Genomic DNA, 25,466 nt, shown 5'->3' on the forward strand with positions numbered 1-25,466 from the left:
ACACACCTGATGCCAGTGACATGTGGAAAGCCAGCGCCGATAGTCGGTGCGTGGCACAGGAAGGGATTCATTGTTGTAGTGGGGAGATGCAGACACTCGATTGCCATGACGCATAGCCATATCATGTCATCCAAAGAGGCCTGGCATTGGATGGGCATGGAGGCTGTAGTCTACCATAACCCAGCAGACATGGATTCAACCATGCAAACCATCCTTCAGCTCGAAGGATATTTCCTTCATACATGGTCTAAACATGAAGCATACATGAAGCCAGTATTACCCCAGTACCAATGATGTGTCCTTCTGCCAGGCTCTCATCCGTCTGTACCTCCATCTGTCCGTCCATTCGGGTGTTCATTCGTCCATCCTCCATCAGTCCGGCTTTCATCCGTCTGTCCTTCCATCTATCCGTCCGTTTCAGCCTTTCATCTGTCTGTCAATCCATCTGTCCGTCCGTTTCAGCCTTTCATCCGTCCGTCCTTCAATCAGTCCGTCCGTTTCAACCTTTCATCCGTTTGTCCATCCACATGTCCGTCCGTTTCAGCCTTTCATCCGTCTGTCCAATTATCTGTCCTTCCATTCAGGCTTTCATCCGTCTGTCCTTCCATCCATCTGTTCGTCCGTTTAGGCTTTCATCCGTCTGTCCATCCATCTCTCCGTCCCTTCAGGCTTTCATTCTCCTGTCCGTCCGTTTCAGCCTTTCATCCCTCTGTCCATCCATCTCTCCGTCCCTTCAGGCTTTCATCCTCCTGTCCGTCCGTTTCAGCCTTTCATCCCTCTGTCCACCCATCTCATTGTCCCTTTCAGACTTTCATCCCTCTGTCCGTCCGTTTCAGGCTTTCATCCGTCTGTCCATCCACATGTCCGTCCGTTTCAGGCTTTCATCCGTCTGTCCATCCACATGTCCGTCCGTTTCAGGTTTTCCTCAGTCTGTCCGTCCGTTTCAGACTTTTATCCCTCTGTCCACCCACATGTCCGTCCGTTTCAGGCTTTCATCCGTCTGTCCGTCCGTTTCAGGCTTTCATCCGTCTGTCCGTCCGTTTCAGACTTTTATCCCTCTGTCCACCCACATGTCCGTCCGTTTCAGCCTTTCACCCTTCTGTCCAACTATCTGTTCATCCCTTTCAGGCTTTCATCCTCCTGTCCATCCATCTGTCCGTCCGTTACAGCCTTTCATCCCTCTGTCCACCCATCTCATTGTTCCCTTTCAGACTTTCATCCCTCTGTCCGTCCGTTTCAGACTTTTATCCGTCTGCTCTTCCATCTGTCCGTCCGTTTCAGGCTTTTATCCCTCTGTCCACCCACATGTCCGTCCGTTTCAGGTTTTCATCCGTCTGTCCGCCCGTTTCAGACTTTTATCCGTCTGCTCTTCCACATGTCCGTCCGTTTCAGGCTTTCATCCATCTGTCCACCCACATGTCCGTCCGTGTTAGGCTTTCATCCGTCTGTCCTTCCCTTTCACGCTTTCATCCCTCTGTCCACCCATCTGTTCGTCCCTTTCACGCTTTCATCCCTCTGGCCATCCATCTGTCCGTCCCTTTCAGGCTTTCATCCCTCTGTCCATGCATCTGTCCCTCCGTTTCAGACTTTCATCCCTCTATCCACCTATCTGTCCGTCCGTTTGCTCTTTAACTCATCCTTGTATGGCTGTGTTGACCATCACGGTGTGTGTCTGCATGTGTGCTATCTGTCTGTGCACGGCGCCTTCCTGTGTATGGCTAAAGTAATGAATCAAGGTACACGTCTCCTGTACTGTGTGTCTATACCTGGTTGTATGGTGGTCTGTGTGTCTCTATGTCTGTTGCTGTGTGCATGGCCCCTAGTAGGTTGTCCTGTGTGCACAGAAGCCATTCTGTGCTTTGCTAAAGTATGAATGAGGGTACATGTCTCCTGGACTGTGTGTATGCCTGGTTGCATGTTGGTCTGCGTGCCTGTATGTCATTTGCTCTGTGTGCACGGATCCCAGTAGGATGTCTTGTGTGCAGGGGTGTCTAGAAACTGTTGGTCTGTGTGTGCATGGATGTGTGTACCTGTGGTATTTCTGTTAACTGTCTGTCCATCTGTCAGTCCTTCCATTACGTCCGTTCATGTGTGCCCAAATGTGTTGCTAGTGGGTGTATGTATTTTGACAGTGTCTGTGATTAGGTGTGTTTGTGAGAAGTTATTGACTATAAATGGTGCCTATGTCAGTTTCTGTGCCTGGGCTCTCTCTGTGTGTACATGAGTTTCTGTCTGTGTCTTTTGGTCTGTGTCCACGAGGACACACACGTATATGCTTGTTCCTGTGTGTACATGTTTCAGTATTTCTGGTGATCTTCGTGAATGTGTGCAGCTGCTCTTTTAGCCTGCGTGTAAGAGTATCTGTTGGCCAGCATGTAAGGTTATCAGTTGGTATGTTGGCCTGCATGTAAGGTTATCAGTTGGTATGTTGGCCTGCATGTAAGGTTATTAGTTGGTATGTTGGCCTGCGTGTAAGGGTATCTGTTGGCCTGAGTGTAAGGTTATCAATTGGTATGTTGGCCTGCGTGTAAGAGTATCTGTTAGTCTGCTTGTAAGGTTATCAGTTGGTATGTTGGCCTGCATGTAAGGGTATCTGTTGGCCTGCGTGTAAAGTTATCAGTTGGTATGTTGGCCTGCATGTAAGAGTATCTGTTAGTCTGCTTGTAAGGTTATCAGCTGGTATGTTGGCCTGCATGTAAGGGTATCTGTTGGCCTGCGTGTAAAGTTATCAGTTGGTATGTTGGCCTGCATGTAAGAGTATCTGTTAGTCTGCTTGTAAGGTTATCAGTTGGTATGTTGGCCTGCGTGTAAGAGTATCTGTTAGTCTGCTTGTAAGGTTATCAGTTGGTATGTTGGCCTGCGTGTAAGGGTATCTGTTGGCCTGCGTGTAAGGTTATCAGTTAGTATGTTGGCCTGTGTGTAAGAGTATCTGTTAGTCTGTGTGTAAGGTTATCAGTTGGTATGTTGACCTGTGTGTAAGGTTATCAGTTGGAATGTTGGCCAGTGTGTTAGGTTATCTGCTGGTATGTTGGCCGGCATGCAAGGTTATCAGGTGTAATGTTGGCCTGCATGTAAGGTTATCTGTTGGCCTGCGTGTAAGGTTATCTGCTGCAATGCTGGCAGGCGTGTAAGGGTATCAGTTGGTATGTTGGCCTGCATGTAAGGTTATCAGTTGGTATGTTGGCCTGCAAGTAAGGATATCAGTTGGTATGTTGGCCAGTGTGTTACGTTATCTGCTGGTATGTTGGCCTGCGTGTAAGGGTATTTGTTGGCCTGCGTCTAAGGATATATGTTGGTATGTGAGCCTATGTGTAAGATTATCTGTTGGCCTGCGTGTAAGGTTATCTGTTGGTATGTTGGTCTGTTTGTAGGTTATCAGTTGGTAAGTTGGCCTGCGTGTAAGGTTATCTGTTGGTATGTTGGCCTAAGTGTAAGGTTATCAGTTGGTATGTTGGTCGGCATGTAAGGTTATCAGTTGGTATGTTTGCCTACGTGTAAGGGTATCTGTTGGCCTGCGTGTAAGGTTATCAGTTGGTATGTTGGCCTGCATGTAAGGGTATTAGTTGGTATGCTGGCCTGCGTGTAAGGGTATCAGTTGGTATGTTGGCCTGCGTGTAAGGTTATCAGTTAGTATGTTGGCCTGCGTGTAAGAGTATCTGTTAGTCTGCGTGTAAGGTTATCAGTTGGTATGTTGACCTGTGTGTAAGGTTATCAGTTGGTATGTTGGCCAGTGTGTAAGGTTATCAGTTGGTATGTTGGCCAGTGTGTTAGGTTATCTGCTGGTATGTTGGCCGGCATGTAAGGTTATCAGTTGGTATGTTGGCCTGCGTGTAAGAGTATCTGTTAGTCTGCTTGTAAGGTTATCAGTTGGTATGTTGGCCTGCGTTTAAGGGTATCTGTTGGCCTGCGTGTAAGGTTATCAGTTAGTATGTTGGCCTGCGTGTAAGAGTATCTGTTAGTCTGCGTGTAAGGTTATCAGTTGGTATGTTGACCTGTGTGTAAGGTTATCAGTTGGTATGTTGGCCAGTGTGTTAGGTTATCTGCTGGTATGTTGGCCGGCATGTAAGGTTATCAGATGTTATGTTGGCCTGCATGTAAGGTTATCTGTTGGCCTGCGTGTAAGGTTATCTGCTGCAATGCTGGCAGGCATGTAAGGGTATCAGTTGGTATGTTGGCCTGCAAGTAAGGTTATCAGTTGGTATGTTGGCCAGTGTGTAAGGTTATCTGCTGGTAAGTTGGCCAGCATGTAAGGTTATCAGTTGGTATGTTGGCCAGTGAGTTACGTTATCTGCTGGTATGTTGGCCTGCATGTAAGGGTATCTGTTGGTATGTTGGCCTGCGTGTAAGGGTATCTGTTGGTATGTTGGCCTGCAAGTAAGGATATCAGTTGGTATGTTGGCAAGTGTGTTACTCTATCTGCTGATATGTTGGCCTGCGTGTAAGGGTATCTGTTGGCCTGCGTGTAAGGGTATCAGTTGGTATGTTGCCCTGCGTGTAAGGTTATCAGTTGGTATGTTGGCCTGCGTGTAAGGTTATCTGTTGGCCTGCGTGTAAGGGCATCTTTTGGTATGTTGGCCTGTGTATAGGTGCCTTTAAGTATATTGGGGTGTAGGCATTGGGACCTGCATGCTTGCATGTATATACACATCTCCATTAACACTGCAGCCATGTATGATGTGAGTGGATATCACAGTACAACTCCAATCTATTGCCCTTGGCAGTGCTTCCTTCTAGTTCTTTCCTGCCCTTGAGGAGGGCCCATTGGGCTGGTAGAGTTGCCTTGTCTCAGGGCCTGGACTACGGGTTCCACCTCCTCTTTGTGGCCATGATTGTGTGCTCACTCCTGCTGCCCTCAGGCCTTAAGTGAGTCTATCTCAGTGATAGTGGGCGCACTCCTGCTGCCCTCAGGCCTTAAGTGAGTCCGTCTCAGTGATAGTGAGCTCACTCCTGCTGCCCTCAGGCCTTAAGTGAGTCCGTCACAGTGATAGTGAGCTCACTCCTGCTGCCCTCAGGCCTTAAGTGAGTCCGTCTCAGTGATAGTGAGCTCACTCCTGCTGCCCTCAGGCCTTAAGTGAGTCTGTCACAGTGATTGTGCGCTCACTCCTGCATCCCTCAGGCCTTAAGTGAGTCCGTCTCAGTGATAGTGAGCTCACTCCTGCTGCCCTCAGGCCTTAAGTGAGTCTGTCACAGTGATAGTGAGCTCACTCCTGCTGCCCTCAGGCCTTAAGTGAGTCCGTCACAGTGATTGTGTGCTCACTCCTGCTGCCCTGAGGCCTTAAGTGAGTCCGTCACAGTGATTGTGCGCTCACTCCTGCTGCCCTCAGTCCTTAAGCGAGTCTGTCACAGTGATTGTGTGCTCACTCCTGCTGCCCTCAGGCCTTCACTGAATCCGTCACAGTGATAGTGAGCTCACTCCTGCTGCCCTCAGGCCTTAAGTGAGTCTGTCACAGTGATTGTGTGCTCACTCCTGCTGCCCTCAGGCCTTAAGTGAGTCCGTCACAGTGATAGTGCGCTCACTCCTGCTGCCCTCAGGCCTTCAGCGAGTCCGTCACAGTGATAGTGTGCTCACTCCTGCTGCCCTCAGGCCTTCACTGAGTCCGTCACAGTGATAGTGAGCTCACTCCTGCTGCCCTCAGGCCTTAAGTGAGTCAGTCTCAGTGATAGTGAGCTCACTCCTGCTGCCCTCAGGCCTTAAGCGAGTCTGTCACATTGAGAGTGCGCTCACTCCTGCTGCCCTCAGGCCTTAGGTGAGTCTGTCACAGTGATTGTGTGCTCACTCCTGCTGCCCTTAGGCCTTAAGTGAGTCCGTCACAGTGATAGTGTGCTCACTCCTGCTGCCCTCAGGCCTTAAGTGAGCCTGTCACAGTGATAGTGCGCTCACTCCTGCTGCCCTCAGGCCTTAGGTGAGTGCGTCACAGTGATTGTGCGCTCACTCCTGCATCCCTCAGGCCTTAAGTGAGTCTGCCACAGTGATTGTGCGCTCACTCCTGCTGCCCTCAGGCCTTAAGTGAGTCTGTCACAGGGATTGAGTGCTCACTCCTGCTGCCCTCAGGCCTTAAGTGAGTTGGTCACAGTGATAGTGAGCTCACTCCTGCTGCCCTCAGGCCTTAGGTGAGTCCGTCACAGTGATTGTGCGCTCAGTCCTGCTGCCCTCAGGCCTTAAGTGAGTCTGTCACAGTGATAGTGAGCTCACTCCTGCTGCCCTCAGGCCTTAAGTGAGTCTGTCACAGTGATAGTGAGCTCACTCCTGCTGCCCTCATGCCTTCACTGAATCCGTCACAGTGATAGTGAGCTCACTCCTGCTGCCCTCAGGCCTTAAGTGAGTCAGTCACAGTGATAGTGCGCTCACTCCTGCTGCCCTCAGGCCTTCAGCGAGTCCGTCACAGTGATAGTGAGCTCACTCCTGCTGCCCTCTGGCCTTAAGTGAGTCAGTCTCAGTGATAGTGAGCTCACTCCTGCTGCCCTCAGGCCTTAAGCGAGTCTGTCACATTGATAGTGCGCTCACTCCTGCTGCCCTCAGGCCTTAGGTGAGTCCATCACAGTGATAGTGCGCTCACTCCTGCTGCCCTCAGGCCTTAGGTGAGTGCGTCACAGTGATTGTGCGCTCACCCCTGCATCCCTCAGGCCTTAAGTGAGTCTGTCACAGTGATAGTGAGCTCACTCCTGCTGCCCTCAGGCCTTAGGTGAGTGCGTCACAGTGATTGTGCGCTCACTCCTGCATCCCTCAGGCCTTAAGTGAGTCTGTCACAGTGATTGTGCGCTCACTCCTGCTGCCCTCAGGCCTTAAGTGAGTCTGTCACAGGGATTGTGTGCTCACTCCTGCTGCCCTCAGGCCTTAAGTGAGTCCATCACAGTGATAGTGAGCTCACTCCTGCTGCCCTCAGGCCTTAGGTGAGTCCGTCACAGTGATTGTGCGCTCACTCCTGCTGCCCTCAGGCCTTAAGTGAAGCTGTCACAGTGATAGTGAGCTCACTCCTGCTGCCCTCAGGCCTTAAGTGATTCTGTCACAGTGATAGTGAGCTCACTCCTGCTGCCCTCAGGCCATACGTGAGTCAGTCACAGTGATAGTGAGCTCACTCCTGCTGCCCTCAGGCCTTAAGTGAGTCTGTCACAGTGATAGTGAGCTCACTCCTGCTGCCCTCAGGCCTTAAGTGAGTCCGTCACAGTGATAGTGTGCTCACTCCTGCTGCTTTCAGGCCTTAAGTGAGTCCGTCACTGTGATTGTGTGCTCACTCCTGCTGCCCTCAGGCCTTAAGTGAGTCTGTCACAGTGATTGTGTGCTCACTCCTGCTGCCCTCAGGCCTTAAGTGAGTCCGTCACAGTGATAGTGTGCTCACTCCTGCTGCTTTCAGGCCTTAAGTGAGTCCGTCACTGTGATTGTGTGCTCACTCCTGCTGCCCTCAGGCCTTAAGTGAGTCTGTCACAGTGATTGTGTGCTCACTCCTGCTGCCCTCAGGCCTTAAGTGAGTCCGTCACAGTGATTGTGCGCTCACTCCTGCTGCCCTCAGGCCTAAAGTGAGTCCGTCACTGTGATTGTGCGCTCACTCCTGCTGCCCTCATGCCTTAAGTGAGTCCGTCACTGTGATTGTGTGCTCACTCCTGCTGCCCTCAGGCCTAAAGTGAGTCCGTCACTGTGATTGTGTGCTCACTCCTGCTGCCCTCAGGCCTTAAGTGAGTCTGTCACAGTGATAGTGAGCTCACTCCTGCTGCCCTCAGGCCTTAAGTGAGTCTGTCACAGTGATAGTGCGCTCACTCCTGCTGCCCTCAGGCCTTAAGTGAGTCTGTCACAGTGATTGTGCGCTCACTCCTGCTGCCCTCAGGCCTAAAGTGAGTCCATCACTGTGATAGTGAGCTCACTCCTGCTGCCCTCAGACCTTAAGCGAGTCTGTCACAGTGATAGTGAGCTCACTCCTGCTGCCCTCAGGCCTTAAGTGAGTCTGTCACAGTGATCGTGCGCTCACTCCTGCTGCCCTCAGGCCTTAAGTGAGTCTGTCTCAGTGATAGTGAGCTCACTCCTGCTGCCCTCAGGCCTTCAGTGAGTCTGTCACAGTGATCGTGCGCTCACTCCTGCTGCCCTCAGGCCTTAAGTGAGTCTGTCACAGTGATTGTGCGCTCACTCCTGCTGCCCTGAGGCCTTAAGTGAGTCCGTCACAGTGATTGTGCGCTCACTCCTGCTGCCCTCAGTCCTTAAGCGAGTCTGTCACAGTGATAGTGAGCTCACTCCTGCTGCCCTCATGCCTTAAGTGAGTCTGTCTCAGTGATAGTGAGCTCACTCCTGCTGCCCTCAGGCCTTCAGTGAGTCTGTATCAGTGATTGTGCGCTCACTCCTGCTGCCCTCAGGCCTTCAGTGAGTCTGTATCAGTGATTGTGCGCTCACTCCTGCTGCCCACAGGCCTTAAGTGAGTCCATCACAGTGATTGTACGCTCAGCTCCCGGGGCTTCGGAGGAACTGTGAGTGATACAAATACTTGACTAGTACTGTCTGCTTCCCGACACATGAATCACTTTTAATGCACAAACTGAACAATTCAGATGTTTTACGCACGTGCAAATAGTGGAAAACTCAGTGGATCCGGTTCTCAGAGAGGTGAACAGATCCACACTTGGTGGATTACGACCTTGCACGCGTGCACTCTGATCGCTCCTAGAATCCACAGGAAAACTGTGGCAGTCAGAGGCTTTCGAGACCCTCCAACAATTCACAATCGCTCTCACACGCACATTCTTACCTGGTGCACAGGAACCTGCCATCGCATGAGGACAATCGCCGTCTTTTCTTCTTCTTCACAGTGAACATATTTTTCTCTCTGAAGAATCTCCTTCCTTTGCACTCCCACCAATGTAGGGGGTGCAAATTCACTTCCCACCCTCGAAAAGGATTACTCCTGTGCTTGTTGGAGTACCCTCTCAATCCAGATCGGAGTAGAGATTGTGAACAGCCACAAAGAACTACGCGTTTGTGCGTCGACAAACTCACGAGGCCTCAAAGCCCCGGAATACCCCACGAAGCCCCCGGGGGCACAGCGAAAACCAGGGTTGAGAATTCTTATAGTTTTCCCATCAACGACTATATGTGGGCGTGTAAGCCAAACTCCCTTGTGAATCTGCCAACCTGTACGTGATCTTCGTCCTGTTACCTAGGTGTCATACAGAACTATATACAAACGTATGAGTGACGTCACTGTATTAACATGGCTTTGGGCTCCGTGGTGGTAAACTATTCCAAACCACTGGATACCTCAACTCGGGCCCTTTTTCCTCTCCAGGGCCCACTCAGGTGAGACTGACTCGCGCTTTGCTGTCAAGCTCCTGATATCACCTCCTCCCAAAGTCGTACCTCACCTATCGAGAGCGAGAACATCGGCCGCACTGAGGGGCATATTATCAAGGAACTGCGTTAAAATTATCGCCGCTTTAGCGGCAGGAAACTGCCGCTAAGGCGGCGATAATGGGCTTGATAATTTGCCGCAGAGAATTCCCATAGAAGCCCATGTTCTGGTGTGAATCTGGGCTTCTATGGGAATTCTCTGCGGTGCTAAAGCGGCGATAATTTTAACACCCTGCTTGATAATATGCCCCTCATAGCGCCTTCATGATGTCTTCATCAAGACATGCACCCCGAGGAGCGTTGATTTACTCTCCTAGCCCCGCATCTACGTACCTTGAAGATATAGTGGTAGTCAGGGCTGGACTGGGAACGGAAACTGGCCCTGGCAAACTGTTCAGCCGCCCCCCCCCCGCCCCCTCCACCTGTGGTGTGGGGGGTGCAGCCGAGCTCTTTGCCGGTTTCGGCTGATTTTGTTACAGGGGCCGATATTTCCGATCCCCGTAACAAAAACGGCTCCCCAGGGGCCCAAAACATGCCCCTAACCTGGTGTCCCACTGGGGAAACACCCAGTGCCTGCTACGGCCAGTCTGGCCCTGGTGGTAGTCGATATCCACGACAGAAGCGCAGAGGGATATAACGCCCCAATATTTTAGTAGAACCAACTCTCCAGCTGGAATCATTCTCTATAAATACTGCTTTGAGGGCCCCAGCACAGGTGTAATAAAACTTGAGGGGGGGGGCCCCCTTCGGACCCATTAAGGAGCTCTCCAGGCAGAGTACTGTGCTGATGAGGCCCCTGTAACTTGGTGGATCCTGCATTGCGGGTGCTGCAGGGGCCTGTGTTATGCCACTGGGCCCCGGGATTAACATACTTTAGGGGCCTCTGTTGTATAATAGCCAATGTTCTGCTAATCCAAGCCCCATGATGCCAAGCAACACTGAATAATACTTCAAAGGTTTCGATGGAGGAATAGACGGATGGGGGACGAGAGAAATTCTCTTTCCCAGGGACCCCTTGGAAGGTGGGAGCCCTGGCCATGACCTACTTTGCCCATGTTTTAAAACTTCTCTGCTCTATAGATACCAGCACACAGGATTGCAGACCTGTGCCTCGTCTGGGTCATGCTTCAGCTCATCAGAGAGACCTCATCCTCGATAGGTGAGCTTCCTGCAAGAACATAGGCGTGCCGCTTAGGTGCTTGGTCTGCGGCAGCACACATGTACTGTAGCGTGTTTACTCCTACCTCATGCTCTCATGGCTTCTGTGATATAACATTTCCATCAGATGTCGGCCCTGCCAAAGCTTCATCTCATCCAGGGTTGAAAGACCCTCTGGGCAGTTTGTTAGTCGAGTCTGGTGGTGTCAACATCTGAGGTCTTTTCTTTGATCTTGACGGAGGATTTGGTCTTCTGAGAGGCCCAAACTAACCATCGAGATGTACCCCCTGTGCCACCCCCACTGTCACCGCTGTCAGACTTTGTATCCCTTCTTGACAGTTACAGGGAACACATAAGAATGTTTAAGGTGAGGCACTCATCAACAAACCATGACATCACACACTGGCTGAGCAGCAGGGAACTGAGAATCTATGGAGAGGAGCAGGGAACAGAGAATCTATGGAGAGCAGCAGGGAACAGAGAATCTACGGAGAGGAGCAGGGAACAGAGAATCTATGGAGAGCAGCAGGGAACAGAGAATCTATGAAGAGGAGTAGGGAACAGAGAATCTATGGAGAGCAGCAGGGAACAGAGTATCTATGAAGAGGAGCAGGGAACAGAGAATCTATGAAGAGGAGCAGGGAACAAAGAATCTATGGAGAGCAGCAGGGAACAGAGTATCCATGAAGAGGAGCAGGGAACAGAGAATCTATGAAGAGGAGCAGGGAACACAGAATCTATGGAGAGCAGCAGGGAACAGAGAATCTATGGAGAGCAGCAGGCACCAGAGAATCTATGAAGAGGAGCAGGGAACACAGAATCTATGGAGAGCAGCAGGCACCAGAGAATCTATGAAGAGGAGCAGGGAACAGAGAATCTATGGAGAGCGGCAGGGAAGAGAGATTCTATGGAGAGCGGCAGGGAACAGAGAATCTATGGAGAGCAGCAGGGAACAGAGAATCTATGAAGAGGAGTAGGGAACAGAGAATCTACGGAGAGGAGCAGGGAACAGAGAATCTATGGAGAGCAGCAGGGAACAGAGAATCTATGAAGAGGAGTAGGGAACAGAGAATCTATGGAGAGCAGCAGGGAACAGAGAATCTATGAAGAGGAGTAGGGAACAGAGAATCTATGGAGAGCAGCAGGGAACAGAGAATCTATGAAGAGAAGATGGGAACAGAGAATCTATGGAGAGGAGCAGGGAACAGAGTATCTATGGAGAGCACCAGGGAACAGAGAATCTATGAAGAGGAGCAGGGAACACAGAATCTATGGAGAGCAGCAGGCAACAGAGAATCTATGAAGAGGAGCAGGGAACAGAGAATCTATGGAGAGCGGCAGGGAACAGAGATTCTATGGAGAGCGGCAGGGAACAGAGAATCTATGGAGAGGAGCAGGGAACAGAGAATCTATGGAGAGCAGCAGGGAAGAGAGAATCTATGGAGAGGAGCAGGGAACGGAGAATCTATGGAGAGCACCAGGGAAGAGAGAATCTATGAAGAGAAGATGGGAACAGATAATCTATGGAGAGGAGCAGGGAACAGAGAATCTATGGAGAGGAGCAGGGAACAGAGAATCTATGGAGAGCACCAGGGAACAGAGAATCTATGGAGAGCACCAGGGAACAGAGAATCTGTGAAGAGAAAATGGGAACAGAGAATCTATGGAGAGGAGCAGGGAACAGTGAATCTATGGAGAGGAGCAGGGAACAGTGAATCTATGGAGAGCAGCAGGGAACAGAGAATCTATGGAGAGCAGCAGGCAACAGAGAATCTATGAAGAGGAGCAGGAGACAGAGAATCTATGGAGAGCTGCCGGCAACAGAGAATCTATGAAGAGGAGTAGGGAACAGAGTATCTATGAAGAGGAGCAGGGAACAGAGAATCTATGAAGAGGAGCAGGGAACAGAGAATCTATGGAGAGCAGCAGGGAACACAGAATCTATGGAGAGCAGCAGGTAACAGAATCTATGGAGAGGAGCAGGGAACAGAGGATCAATGAAGAGGAGCAGGGAACAGAGAATCTATGGAGAGCAGCAGGGAACACAGAATCTATGGAGAGCAGCAGGTAACAGAATCTATGGAGAGGAGCAGGGAACAGAGGATCAATGAAGAGGAGCAGGGAACAGATAATCTATGGAGAGCAGCAGGGAACAGAGAATCTATGGAGAGCAGCAGGGAACATATAATCTATGAAGAGCAGCAGGGAACAGAGGATCTATGGAGAGCAGCAGGGAACAGAGAATCTATGAAGAGGAGCAGGGAACAGAGAATCTATGAAGAGGATGCGTTACAAATAACAGCAGGTTATAACTAAGGCTCTGTGTTTTCTGTTTTTATGGATTTTTACAGACAGAAAACAAAGTGTTTCCTGTCTGAATTTATGTTGAAAAGTGTAAAAATGCAGAACAGTGTGCTTGTTGTGGGGGACTCTCCATGCTCTTTTTCGTGATTTCTAGGACAACAGCTGAGCAGCGAGGCAGCATGGAAAGTTAAAAATAGATCGAGATTTCTTTAATTGCAGATATATGGTTTACATTTATGTGTGTTATAATGCTCATATTTACCTGAAGGTGTAGTCTTTTGCTACATATGGCTGCTTATCGTGCTAAAACGCGACAGGCAGCAAAGTATGAGTGAATGTTTATCAGTTAAATGAATGCGGAAATAAACCATTTTATGACTCCATATATTTGTAAAACACAAAATAAATACGGATAAATACCAATAAGATGGGCAGGAAATAAATACGGATAAATACAGATGGAAATTTAAAAAACAAAATACCATAAAACCGGGAGCCCTAGTTATAACAGGCGCCTTCTGTTCACTGTTGGTCGAGGAGCTCAGGAGTCAATCCATGACGATTAACCAGTGGTCTTGGTGGCCACTTTCTCTTTGCAGGGGCATATCCTGCTGTTAGGATGACAGCCCAAGCACCCTTGAAGCCACTGACTCGTGTTGTCGTGAGCGGGGCCATCCACGGCAATGAAATGTCGGGGGTCTTCCTTGCCAAGCACTGGATTAAAGACCCTTCCGAGCTGCAGCGGTCCACCTTCAGTGCCTCAGCCTTCATCGCCAACCCACGTGCCACGGAGAAGTGCGTACGGTATATAGATCAGGACCTGAACCGCAGCTTCAAGATGCAGGTGTTAGGGTGAGTATCTCCCCATCTCTCTCTGTCCCTACTGGTGTCCCTTCCTTCCTCTGGAGCTTCATTCCTAGGGCGGCCTCCCTCAAGTGAACGCACACTCTGGTCCACCAAAGGCATGCAGAACCACATGGACCTGCCCACACACAGCATCATTGACAAGACCCATTCCAGGAGGACACAAATCTCTCTCACACAACCACACACCACACACGTCAAGGGGGCCAATGGGTGTGGCCGCCCTTCCTGCGCAATGTCCGTGATCGGAGATTACCCGACGCGTCCCTTGATCCCGACTCACTTAAGGCTGGTCCCTCCCCCTTGGCTCCTGCTCCATCCCCACCCCTTTCCTTAGCCCTCTTGTATTTCCTGCGGCTCTTAAGTTGCTCGCATTATGTTTCGTAACTCGTTGGATGTATTGGTACCCGCTCAGTGTAACAAGTGTACTGCCATTAGCCATTCTGAATGTTTTTTTATTCTTTTGTACTTATGACTTGGTTTGTATTGTTGCACTACCTCATGACTATATGTCTTAATCAACAATTGAAAAAAAGAGAGCAAGGGAAGTGGCCACCATCAAGCACGTGCAGACACACCTGCAGCAACATGGTTCAGTCCTGCTAAAACCATCATCTTAGACACACAACAGACCCACAGCTCCATCAATGGGGCCCAACCCTAGATGAACCACTTCACTCAAACACAAGTATGCACAAAGATGCACACAATCAGTAAGGCCACCATCTCAGGAATACTCACAGACCTGCACACAACCTCAAACCAATAGACACCAGCCCAATAGGTACTTACACATTCTCCAGAAAGGCCACCATCTCAGAAATACTCACAGACCTGCACACAACCTTCCACCAATAGGTACCAGCCCAATAGGTACTTACACAATCTCCAGAAAGGCCACCATCTCAGAAATACTCACAGACCTGCACACAACCTTCCACCAATAGGCACCAGCCCAATAGGTACTTACACAATCTCCAGAAAGGCCACCATCTCTGAAATACTCACAGACCTGCACACAACCTTCCACCAATAGGTACCAGCCCAATAGGTACTTACCCAATCTCCAGAAAGGCCACCATCTCAGGAATACTCACAGACCTGCACACAACCTTCCACCAATAGGCACCAGCCCAATAGGTACTTACACAATCTCCAGAAAGGCCACCATCTCAGAAATACTCACAGACCTGCACACAACCTTCCACCAATAGGCACCAGCCCAATAGGTACTTACACAATCTCCAGAAAGGCCACCATCTCGGAAATACTCACAGACCTGCACACAACCTTCCACCAATAGGTACCAGCCCAATAGGTACTTACCCAATCTCCAGAAAGGCCACCATCTCAGGAATACTCACAGACCTGCACACAACCTTCCACCAATAGGCACCAGCCCAATAGGTACTTACACAATCTCCAGAAAGGCCACCATCTCTGAAATACTCACAGACCTGCACACAACCTTCCACCAATAGGTACCAGCCCAATAGGTACTTACCCAATCTCCAGAAAGGCCACCATCTCAGGAATACTCACAGACCTGCACACAACCTTCCACCAATAGGCACCAGCCCAATAGGTACTTACACAATCTCCAGAAAGGCCACCATCTCAGAAATACTCACAGACCTGCACACAACCTTCCACCAATAGGTACCAGCCCAATAGGTACTTACCCAATCTCCAGAAAGGCCACCATCTCAGGAATACTCACAGACCTGCACACAACCTTCCACCAATAGGCACCAGCCCAATAGGTACTTACACATTCTCCATAAAGGCCACCATCTCTGAAATACTCACAGACCTGCACACAACCTTACACCAATAGGCACCAGCCCAATAGGTACTTACACAATCTCCAGAAAGGCCACCATCTAAGAAATACTCACAGACCTGCACACAACCTTCCACCAATAGGCACCAGCCCAATAGGTACTTACACGATCTCCAGAAAGGCCACCATCTCAGGAATACTCACAGACCTGCACACAACCTTCCACCAATAGGCACCAGCCCAATAGGTACTTACACATTCTCCTTAAAGGCCACCATCTCTGAAATACTCACAGACCTGCACACAACCTTCCACCAATAGGCACCAGCCCAATAGGTACTTACACATTCTCCAGAAAGGCCACCATCTCAGAAACACTCACAGACCTGCACACAACCTTCCACCAATAGGTACCAGCCCGATAGGTACTTAACTTTCCGATTGTAACACAGCTCTGTGTGTCTTTTAATCCTGAGATCTCAAATTCACGCACCGTCTGCATCTCAGAAAGGGTTTCTCACCCCAGACGTACTCCTGAGGACCCTATCTGTTTATCTATGTAGCTTTAGTAGAGCGCATACCTACCCTTGGGCATACCAGTGCTATCAGAGCGACAGAGGCTAGCCAGAGACATCTAGAGGGGGCAGCTGTCAAATAGCCAGGTCTTAAGAAGTTTCCAAAAGGCGAGTTCCTTGTTGGCTGTCTGCAGAGTAAGGGGTAGGGAGATCCAAAGTTTGGCAACGTTGCATCTGAAGGACTGACCGTGGAACACAAAGTTCTTTTCGGCGTATAGGGAGTGATCAAGAAACGCTTAATCACTGGGCCTTTGTCTAGGCGTGCCCTATGAGCCATGCAGACGGCTTTAAATGAGATTCTATGGATTACCGGTAGTCAATGGAGGGAGATCAATGCTTGAAGAGCAGAGATGTGCCAGGTAGGTTCTCCCAGGTACAATGAAGTCCCGTGGTCCAAGCGGGGTAGAATGAGGGCCTGGGTCACTGTTCTTTTGGAAGATGGGGGAAGGAGGTATAGGATTTTTCAAAGCCTCCTAAGGGTGCCGTGACTGGTTTCCGCTAACTTAGTTACCTGAGTCTCCATAGTTAAGGATTTGTCCAGCCATTCCCCGTTCTATCTCCTGATCTTCCCTTTACCCCTTGCAGTGGCCCGGACTCCGAAGATGAGCCCTACGAGGTCAAACGAGCGAAGGAAATTAACAAACTCTACGGTCCGAAGGGCTCTCCGGAGGCTCATGACTTCATGATTGACATGCACAACACCACCTCCAACATGGGGGCCTGCATCATCGTGGACATCCCCCAGAACACCTTCGCCATGCACCTGGCACACTACATACAGGTAAGGTTGGGCCCCTGGTCACCCTGCACTGGAAGGGTTTCCAAGGGTATTAATCCACCATGGTGGCTCCTCTTTTCCACTCTGCACATAATCTTTGGAGGAAATTGTGGAGGACAAAACATCTCATCTCCTTACGGTTTCCTGGAGTTAGTATCTCCAAGGTGGGTTTGTTCTGGCAAACGTGATGGCAGCCAAGAACCTCATTCCAGAGTGCGTCCGGACAATATCCACTAATCACGTTTTACATTTATTAGAAAGCTCTTTGCTCCACTTGTATTGTGGAAAAGGTAGCTTTGCGCCAGAGTTTGCATGCTGTCACCTCTTCGGGCAGACTATCTAAGCTGCATTCCTTTGTTAGGGACTTCTGTAACCAAGAAAGATAAACTCTGAGTGTAGAGCAGTGGTCTTCAAACTTTTGAATGACCCCCTCACCCCCAAGTGAGAAAAATAAATAATAATCGGGGTCCTCCTCAGAATCTTTCACAGTTATTCTATTAAATTGACAATGTTTAAATATGTCCAGACTTATCTAAACATTGCCGTTAAGTTCTGTTACTGTTTTAAAAATGCAATCAAACACACAATTGCTAAGCGTACTACTCTGGTCAGGCAGGCCTCACTAAGGCGTGAAAGTACCCACAGTGTGATTAACCCCTTCGACGCGCATGACGGAACGGTTCCGTCATGCACGTCGGTTTCGCTGTGCGCATGACGGAACCGTTCCGTCATGGCCCCGCCCGCGCACGGAACCTTCAGCGTGGCACGGAAATCCGCGCCGCGCTGAAGGGGTTAATAAAAATGGGGGGTGTTGAAGGATATTTGGAGTCCCTTCCCTTTTGGCACATACTCTCCCCTCGGATATAAATGACAAAAGATGTTAGTGATGGCTCGAGACGCAGCGGCTTACTGTCGCTCATTGTTTCTGCTTTAAACAAAGCACTGCTATCAGCAGGGCTTTAAGTGGGCCAGGTCCTGCTGGTGCTCAGCCCCGGCAGTTGTAAAAAACACAGGTGCTAAAAATGGAGATCGTGTCGTTTGTCGCCCTCAGGATAAAAAACATCAAAGGCAGTGAAGGGTTGTTCTGCAGCAGAGGTAACTTAAACGAGACTTATCCTGTATAATGAAGCCATAGTTGTTTCGGATTTATCTTATGCGACTAACAATCATTGGCAAACCCAATGGTGCTGACTTGTTGTAGGCGTAATGTTACTTGTATTATATGTCTGGATGCAATGACAGAAGCAGCATATAACCAGTCGGGTGGCGCACTATAGTAAGCACAGATTTTTAGCGTATGTGTTTTAAGCCACGCCCTAATTGTATCAGCCACACCTTTTTTGAGAGACCCCCCCACACACAGTTTTTTCATCCCACTTAAAGTCCTGTCTACCAGCATAATGCTTCTTTTGGCCAGAGCCTGGCGCTCCCCAAGATCGCTTGAGGGTCCCCCGTTTAAAGACATTGGGCCCTGGTGTAGGGGCTTGCACCACCCTGGCGGGTGTTGTCATCTCCAATGACCCTCTAGGGGCATTGCCTGATTTTGCTTTGAAGAACATCTGTCCCTCAGGACACCGGGCACGTGATCAGCTCTTTCCAGTGATGAACCCTGTGTGCTGCAGGTACTCGCCATGCCACGAGCCCAAAGATGTGCCAGGCCCTAGAGCCCTCAGAAGGCGAGGTTCACTGGAGACCGTCACAGAGAAACGTATCTTTGGCGAGATCTGCATTTGCCTGCAGGTCGGATGTTGAAATGCTAACAGCTGACTCAGCCTTTCATGCTACCCAGATTAATACACTCTTTCCCTTGGAGGCTGGCGCCTCTGCATGGCAGGCGCAGGGGCGATCCTTGTGAGTCAGTGAGTGAGTATGCCACTCTTTGCCTGGTCCTGGAAGCCATGTCAGATGTGTCAAGTGTGCAGTGTGACTGAGTGACACACAGCCAAGGGATGCCAGTTGTGCAGTGTGTGCGACATGCGGACAGCCGTGGTTGTTGCACATGAGGGCTCGGTGTATTAAGCACAGGATTCTACGCTTTACGTTTAGTGCATGAGAATGGTGCACAGCTGCAGGATGTGCACGAGCATACAATATCCGTGCACAGACATGGCGCAAGTGGGCTTGGATTTGATTGACAGCGCGCACTCTGGCTGTATGCAGCACACACACCCAAGGACAGCCTGTAGCTGGGGGCTGCCGGCTGTGATCGGTGGTGGTGAGGGCTGTCGGCTGTGATTGGTGGAGGTGAAAGGTGCAAACAGTGCCAGCAGCAGACTGTGACCAGAGTGTATAGTATTGTATTGTATTGCAATTGTATTTATATAGCGCTTACTACCCCTGACAAGGCGTCAAAGCGCTTTTTCGTTGAGTAGCACACCACTCCAGAACCCATAAAGGATTAGTGGTGAATTAGTATAGTGAAATATGAAAGTAATGTGAGTGGTGAATGTTAGTCAGTTATTTGGATAGTGGAGGAATAGACGAGGGAAAAAGGTCTGTATTTTGTATAGCGTTTGCTACCCCTGATGAGGTGTTGAAGCGCTTTTTTGAAGAGTAGCACGGTACTCCGGAACCCATAAAGGATTAGCGGTGAATTAGTATAGTGAAATAAGAAATTAATTTGAGTGGTGGACATGTTAGTCTGTTATTGGGATTGAAAAGGAAAGTGAAGGGATAGAAGAGGGAAGGATTTAGAACTATTTTAGTTTTTTCTGCTTGTTTTGGAGCTCATAGAAGTAGGAGGCCTGGGATGAGTAAAAGGGAGGTGGAGGGGGAAGAGTCAGAGGCAAGGGTTTAGAAAGACTTGTTTTGGGAGATCGGAATAGCAAAAGAGGTATGAGATGATGCAAGGAGGGGCAGAGTAGGGAAAAGTCTACAAAGGGTTATTTTGGGGATCATAGTAGTGGTATGGGGTTTGGAATGAATGAGGTGGCGGAAGTAGAGGATATAGTGCATTGGTAAGAGTAGTAGAGAGGGGATTGAGATGAGTTAGAGAGTTGAGATAGAGGATATATTGAGAGGGGTATAGGGTAAGAAATAGGGCAGGCCATTGGATATGCTGAATTAGAAAAAAAGTAATAAATGTATAGATCCATAAGTACATGGAAGGAATATAGATGCATAAAAGAAGGTAGTATATGTAGATTAAAGATGCATTAGATAAACTTCGGATTGCAAAGGTTGTTCTACGTAAAAAAAACCATTGTAATTCAATAGAAAAGCAATTGTAGATACACAGTCATGATAAAAGATTTACTTATCTATGCAGTCACTTATATATATGTTAAAAACATCGAATAGTGTAACTATCAGAAATATGTGCATTTGTTATGCAGAAAGATATTTTTTAAAACAATGATTCTACACATTTATGCAAAGCAACACACATATATATGTACATATCTATAGTACAAATAAAAGCTTATATACAGAGGGATATGCTGTGTAGTTCTGTTTGCGTATGGTGCTTATGTGGGGAAGAGCCAATTCTTAAGTAGTTTTCTGAAGATAAGGTGGTTGTCGGTGGATCTTATGTTGGCGGTAAAGAGTTCCATAGTTTGGCTGCTTGAACAGACAAGGATGTGCCACCCATTGTTTTTTTCTTGTATCTTGTGATTTTGAGGCGAGGTGCCCCTTTAGAGCGGAGGTTCCTTTGTTGAATGTGTTTGGTGATTTTATTCCTGATGAAGAACGGTCCTGTTCCATGTATTGCTTTGTGGTTGATACAAAGCAGCTTGAACGTGGATCTTCTGGCAACTGGTAACCAATGCAGGGCTTTCAAGGCAGGGGAGATGTGGTCTCGCGATTTGATATGCAAGAACAGTCTGGCAGCCGAGTTCTGAATCCGTTGTAGTCTTTTCATGGCCGTTAAAGGTGATCTGTGGTGGAGGCTGTTGGCGTAATCGAGTTTGGACACAACGAGGGAGATGGTAGCTTGAACCTTGTTTGGAAACCCAAACAGGGGAAGATTTGTTGCAGCGTTTTATAGTAACAAAGCTTGATTTTGCTAGTTTGTCCACTTGGGTATTCATTGATAGCTTGGAGTCCATGGTCAGTCCGATGTTTCTTACTTCCTTTGATATTTTAGGCGGTGATCCCAGCTCATCAGGCCACGCTGCGAACGGGTCATAATGGTTCCAATCGAGTACTGAGGCCTGAAGCACAGTCCGCAGCTGAGAACTGTGGCTTATGTTCATTGTATTTTAGTTGTTCCCGTGGCTGTGCATTCCTGCACCACTGCACATGTTACAGATTGTGTGCAGGTGTGTGTGTGTGGTGGGGAGGGCACACTGGAGCTCCAGGGGGTCAGGGCCACAGGAGGTGCAGGTGGGTGAGAACGGGTAGCAGGGCTCGGCAGCACATGGCTGCAGGGGGCAGGCCAGAAAGAAGAGATGCAGGGGGCAGAGGGTAACACAGGGGGGCTATACAGAGCCTTTGAGGGGGGTAGAAGGCAAACAGAGGAGAGGTAGGGCCAAACAGAGCGACTGCATTGGGAGGGGGCAAAGAGAGGGTGTGGGGATAGAAAAGGGCGGCTAGGGAGGTGAAAAGGCACACAGACTGGATGCAAGGGACACAAACAAGAAGGCAGCAGACAGGGTCTGCACTGGGGTTGGATGAACATAGATGGGTAACGGGGAACCTGCCCCCCTACAGCCAAGGTGGCTGTGGAGATGAGGGGGGGCAGGGCTCATAGACTGGCTGCGGGGGGAGCAGAGGGCACACAAAGGATCTGCAGACAGTGCTGGAGGGCATAGAGAGGATCTTCAGGGCCAGTGGGGGGCCATCAGAGGGGCTGCTGTGAGAGGAGCAGATAGTGGGGCTGCAGAGAGATGGTGGCAAAAAAGGGCCCGCAAGGGTGGCACACATTGGCTGCAGGGTGAACGGTGGGACACCGAGGGCCTGCAGGGGTCTGGGTGGAACAAAAAAAGGTTCAGAGGAGGCCGTGGGCTGATGGAGGGAGCGCAGAAGCAAAAGTGGCAGGGCAGTATCTAGGGTGAAGTGGGACATGGCCATGCACAGTGGCTGCAGGGAGACTGGGCACAGAGACGGCATTTAGAGCACGGCCAAGGGTAACCCGGGGCAGCATGAGCAATGACGTGTGGAACCAAGCCAAGGTGCTCTGTACCAACACAACCACGATCATATGTCAATACACCCATCGTCATATGCCAATACACCCACCATAATATGCTAATACACCCACCATCATATGCCAATACACCCACCATCATATGCCAATACACCCACCATCATATGCTAATACACCCACCATCATATGCCAATACACCCACCATCATAAGCTAATACACCCACCATCATATGCCAATACACCCATCATATGCCAACACACCCACCATCATATGCCAACACACCCACCATCATATGCCAATACACCCACCATCAGACTTCTACAAAGGCAATATCACACATCAGCACAAAGCATACTTAACATCATAAATCCACACAGCCAACATCATACGCAAACACATCAACTATTATACAACCAACCACTATTGAACCCATCATCGGGTGCCAAAACACCCACCATCAGACTTCTACAAAGGTAATATCACACATCTGCACAGAACATAGTCAACATCATAAATCCACACACCCAACACCATACGCTAACACATCGACTATTATACATCCACCCACTGTTAAACCCATCATCGGGTGCCAAAACACCCACCATCAGACTTCTACAAAGGCAATATCACACATCTGCACAGAACATAGTCAACATCATAAATCCACACACCCAACATCATACGCAAACACATCAACTATTATACATCCAACCACTATTGAACCCATCATCGTGTCCAATACACCCACCATCAGACTTCTACAGTTGCAATATCACACATCAGCGCACAGCATAGTCAACATCATAAATCCACACACCAAACATCATACGCTAACACATCAACTATTATACAACCAACCACTATTGAACCCATCCTCGGGTGCCAAAACACCCACCATCAGACTTCTACAAAGGCAATATCACACATCTGCACAGAACATAGTCAACATCATAAATCCACACAGCCAACATCATACGCTAACACATCGACTATTACACATCCACCCACTGTTGAACCCATCATCGGGTGCCAAAACACCCACATCAGACTTCTACAAAGGTAATATCACACATCTGCACAGCACAAAGCATACTCAACATCATAAATCCACACAGCAGACATCATACGCAAACACATCAACTATTATACAACCAACCACTATTGAACCCATCCTCGGGTGCCAAAACACCCACCATCAGACTTCTACAAAGGCAATATCACACTTCTGCACAGAACATAGTCAACATCATAAATCCACACAGCCAACATCATACGCTAACACATCGACTATTACACATCCACCCACTGTTGAACCCATCATCGGGTGCCAAAACACCCACATCAGACTTCTACAAAGGTAATATCACACATCTGCACAGAACATAGTCAACATCATAAATCCCCACACCCAACACCATACGCTAACACATCAACTATTATTCATCCATCGCTGTTGAACTCATCATCGGGTGCCAAAACACCCACCATCAGACTTCTACAAAGGCAATATCACACATCAGCACAAAGCATACTCAACATCATAAATCCACACAGCCAACATCATACGCAAACACATCAACTATTATACAACCAACCACTATTGAACCCATCCTCGGGTGCCAAAACACCCACCATCAGACTTCTACAAAGGCAATATCACACATCTGCACAGAACATAGTCAACATCATAAATCCACACAGCCAACATCATACGCTAACACATCGACTATTATACATCCACCTACTGTTGAACCCATCATCGGTTGCCAAAACACCCACCTTCATACTGATGTTCACCCACCATCATATAGCCACCCTTCCTCCATCATACAGCCTTGCCCCAACATCATACATTAAAGCACACCCACCAGTACGTGCCTGCAAATCCACCAATACACACCCAACCCTACCCATCAGACATTTACACAGCCACATTTATAAATCCACCAACATAATTCCATGCACCCATCAAATGGTCATTTCTGCCACAACTACTATGCCCACATCACTGTACAAACAACAAACAGTAAACTTCTATACACCCTATTAAACAACCACACAGCCGACATCCCTACCATCGTACCTCCAAACGACCACCATCATACGCACTGACAGCCAGAATCATACATCCTGACAGCCAGCATCATACACCCTGACAGCCAGCATCATACACCCTGACAGCCAGCACCATACACCCTGACAGCCAGCATCATACACCCTGACAGCCAGCACCATACACCCTGACAGCCAGCATCATACACCCTGACAGCCACCACCATACACCCTGACAGCCAGCATTTGCCAATGCTGCACCAAGTACACAAACCCAGAGAGAGAAGGAGAGGCTTGGCGACTGCTTCTGCGCACCAGATGTGGTCACAGAGGCATGAAGACATTGAATGAATGATGCACTTAGCAGTTCCTCAGTCTCACAGTCTCACAATTACGCAACACACAGAGGTAGCATTTTGCATTCAGAAATAGACACACTTTTCCTGAGTCTGCGAATTTCAGAGAAGAGATGAACACCGCGGCTTGAGGCTTCCATGAAATTCTTTCAGAAAGGGTGAAGCCACCAAGACTGGTTTAGTGCAGACGGTGGTAGCATCACAGAAAGGTGGCCTCAAGACTGGCCTTTTGACCAACTTTGTTTTTCACCTTAGCGGTTATAAATCCATACCGCTGGTGCTCTGGTTTTAATCCTAGCAGTTGGTGTCTTAGAATAAATCCAGTATCGACACCTCGTAGCTAGTTTTAGTTTCACTGTTTTCACTTGTTTTGCGCGGCGCCCTCACCCTTGAACTATCTTATTGCTCTTCATATGAGGATTTAGTTTATCCTCGGTGTGACAAAACATTCCTGAGCTCCTCCCTCTCACTGAGAGGGTTGTAGCCCTCAAAGGAACTAGGTTTTTCTTTTGAGAGGAGAGTCCCTATGATGAAGCATGTCACCTTTTGGTGAGTGAGGGATTTTGTCCTAAAAAGGGAAATGCCCAACTTTTTCCATGGTGGTATCTGTGTTTGTCTTTATTTGTCATGTAGTTGTGGACACATTATTTAATAGTAAATAGTGTAGACCCAGGGATTTCGTACTGTTATGTAAGTGTAGTTTGGGGAATAAGTCCCGGGTGGTCTTTAAAAGTTTCCTCAGGACCCTCTTGTTTTCAATCGGTTTTGTTTGCGAGACTTCTGGCCAACCCCCCCAGCAAGTACAACCCCCCCATGACTCATGCACCCCACCACGTGCAGTACACCCCAGGCACATTGTCTGGATTTATTTCCATATCTTCCAAACCCTCCTGTCTCTTGGCTCACTATGCTAAACATAGCGCCGAAAGAGACCTACTCCGAGCTTCAGCAAGGTGAGCATTTACCGGTCTGTATCGAGTTCCTGGTACGAGGCGCCTCTCTCTCCAATAACGCTCCGTTCTAGTTTATATATTCTGTCTGAACATTGTTGAACATTTGAAAATAAACAATTGGTAGTAAAGACCTTCTTAAATTTTCACTTACTTACATTCAGTGAAACCTTGCTCACTGTTTAAAGCCAATAAGTGAGAAGCTAATATGTCAATTTCTACCAAGTC

The 25,466-nt window shown here is 48.8% G+C and overlaps 1 protein-coding gene across 4 annotated transcripts in view; it reads left to right on the top strand.

Annotated features, from left to right (window-relative positions):
* LOC146839529 (N-acyl-aromatic-L-amino acid amidohydrolase (carboxylate-forming)-like) overlaps nucleotides 1–25,466 on the top strand; it is a 227,892-nt gene that overhangs the window by 169,889 nt on the left and 32,537 nt on the right. For all 4 annotated transcript variants that reach the window (XM_085651584.1, XM_085651583.1, XM_085651582.1 and 1 more), the window contains exons 2-3: nucleotides 13,390–13,642; nucleotides 16,598–16,793. In XM_085651584.1, coding sequence (XP_085507710.1) covers nucleotides 13,410–13,642; nucleotides 16,598–16,793 — 429 coding nt within the window. In that variant the 5' untranslated portion in view covers nucleotides 13,390–13,409. The remainder of the gene's footprint in view (nucleotides 1–13,389; nucleotides 13,643–16,597; nucleotides 16,794–25,466) is intronic.

This window comes from Triturus cristatus, chromosome 4_1 (genome assembly GCF_964204655.1).
Source record: "Triturus cristatus chromosome 4_1, aTriCri1.1, whole genome shotgun sequence".
NCBI classification, from domain to species: Eukaryota; Metazoa; Chordata; class Amphibia; order Caudata; family Salamandridae; genus Triturus; species Triturus cristatus.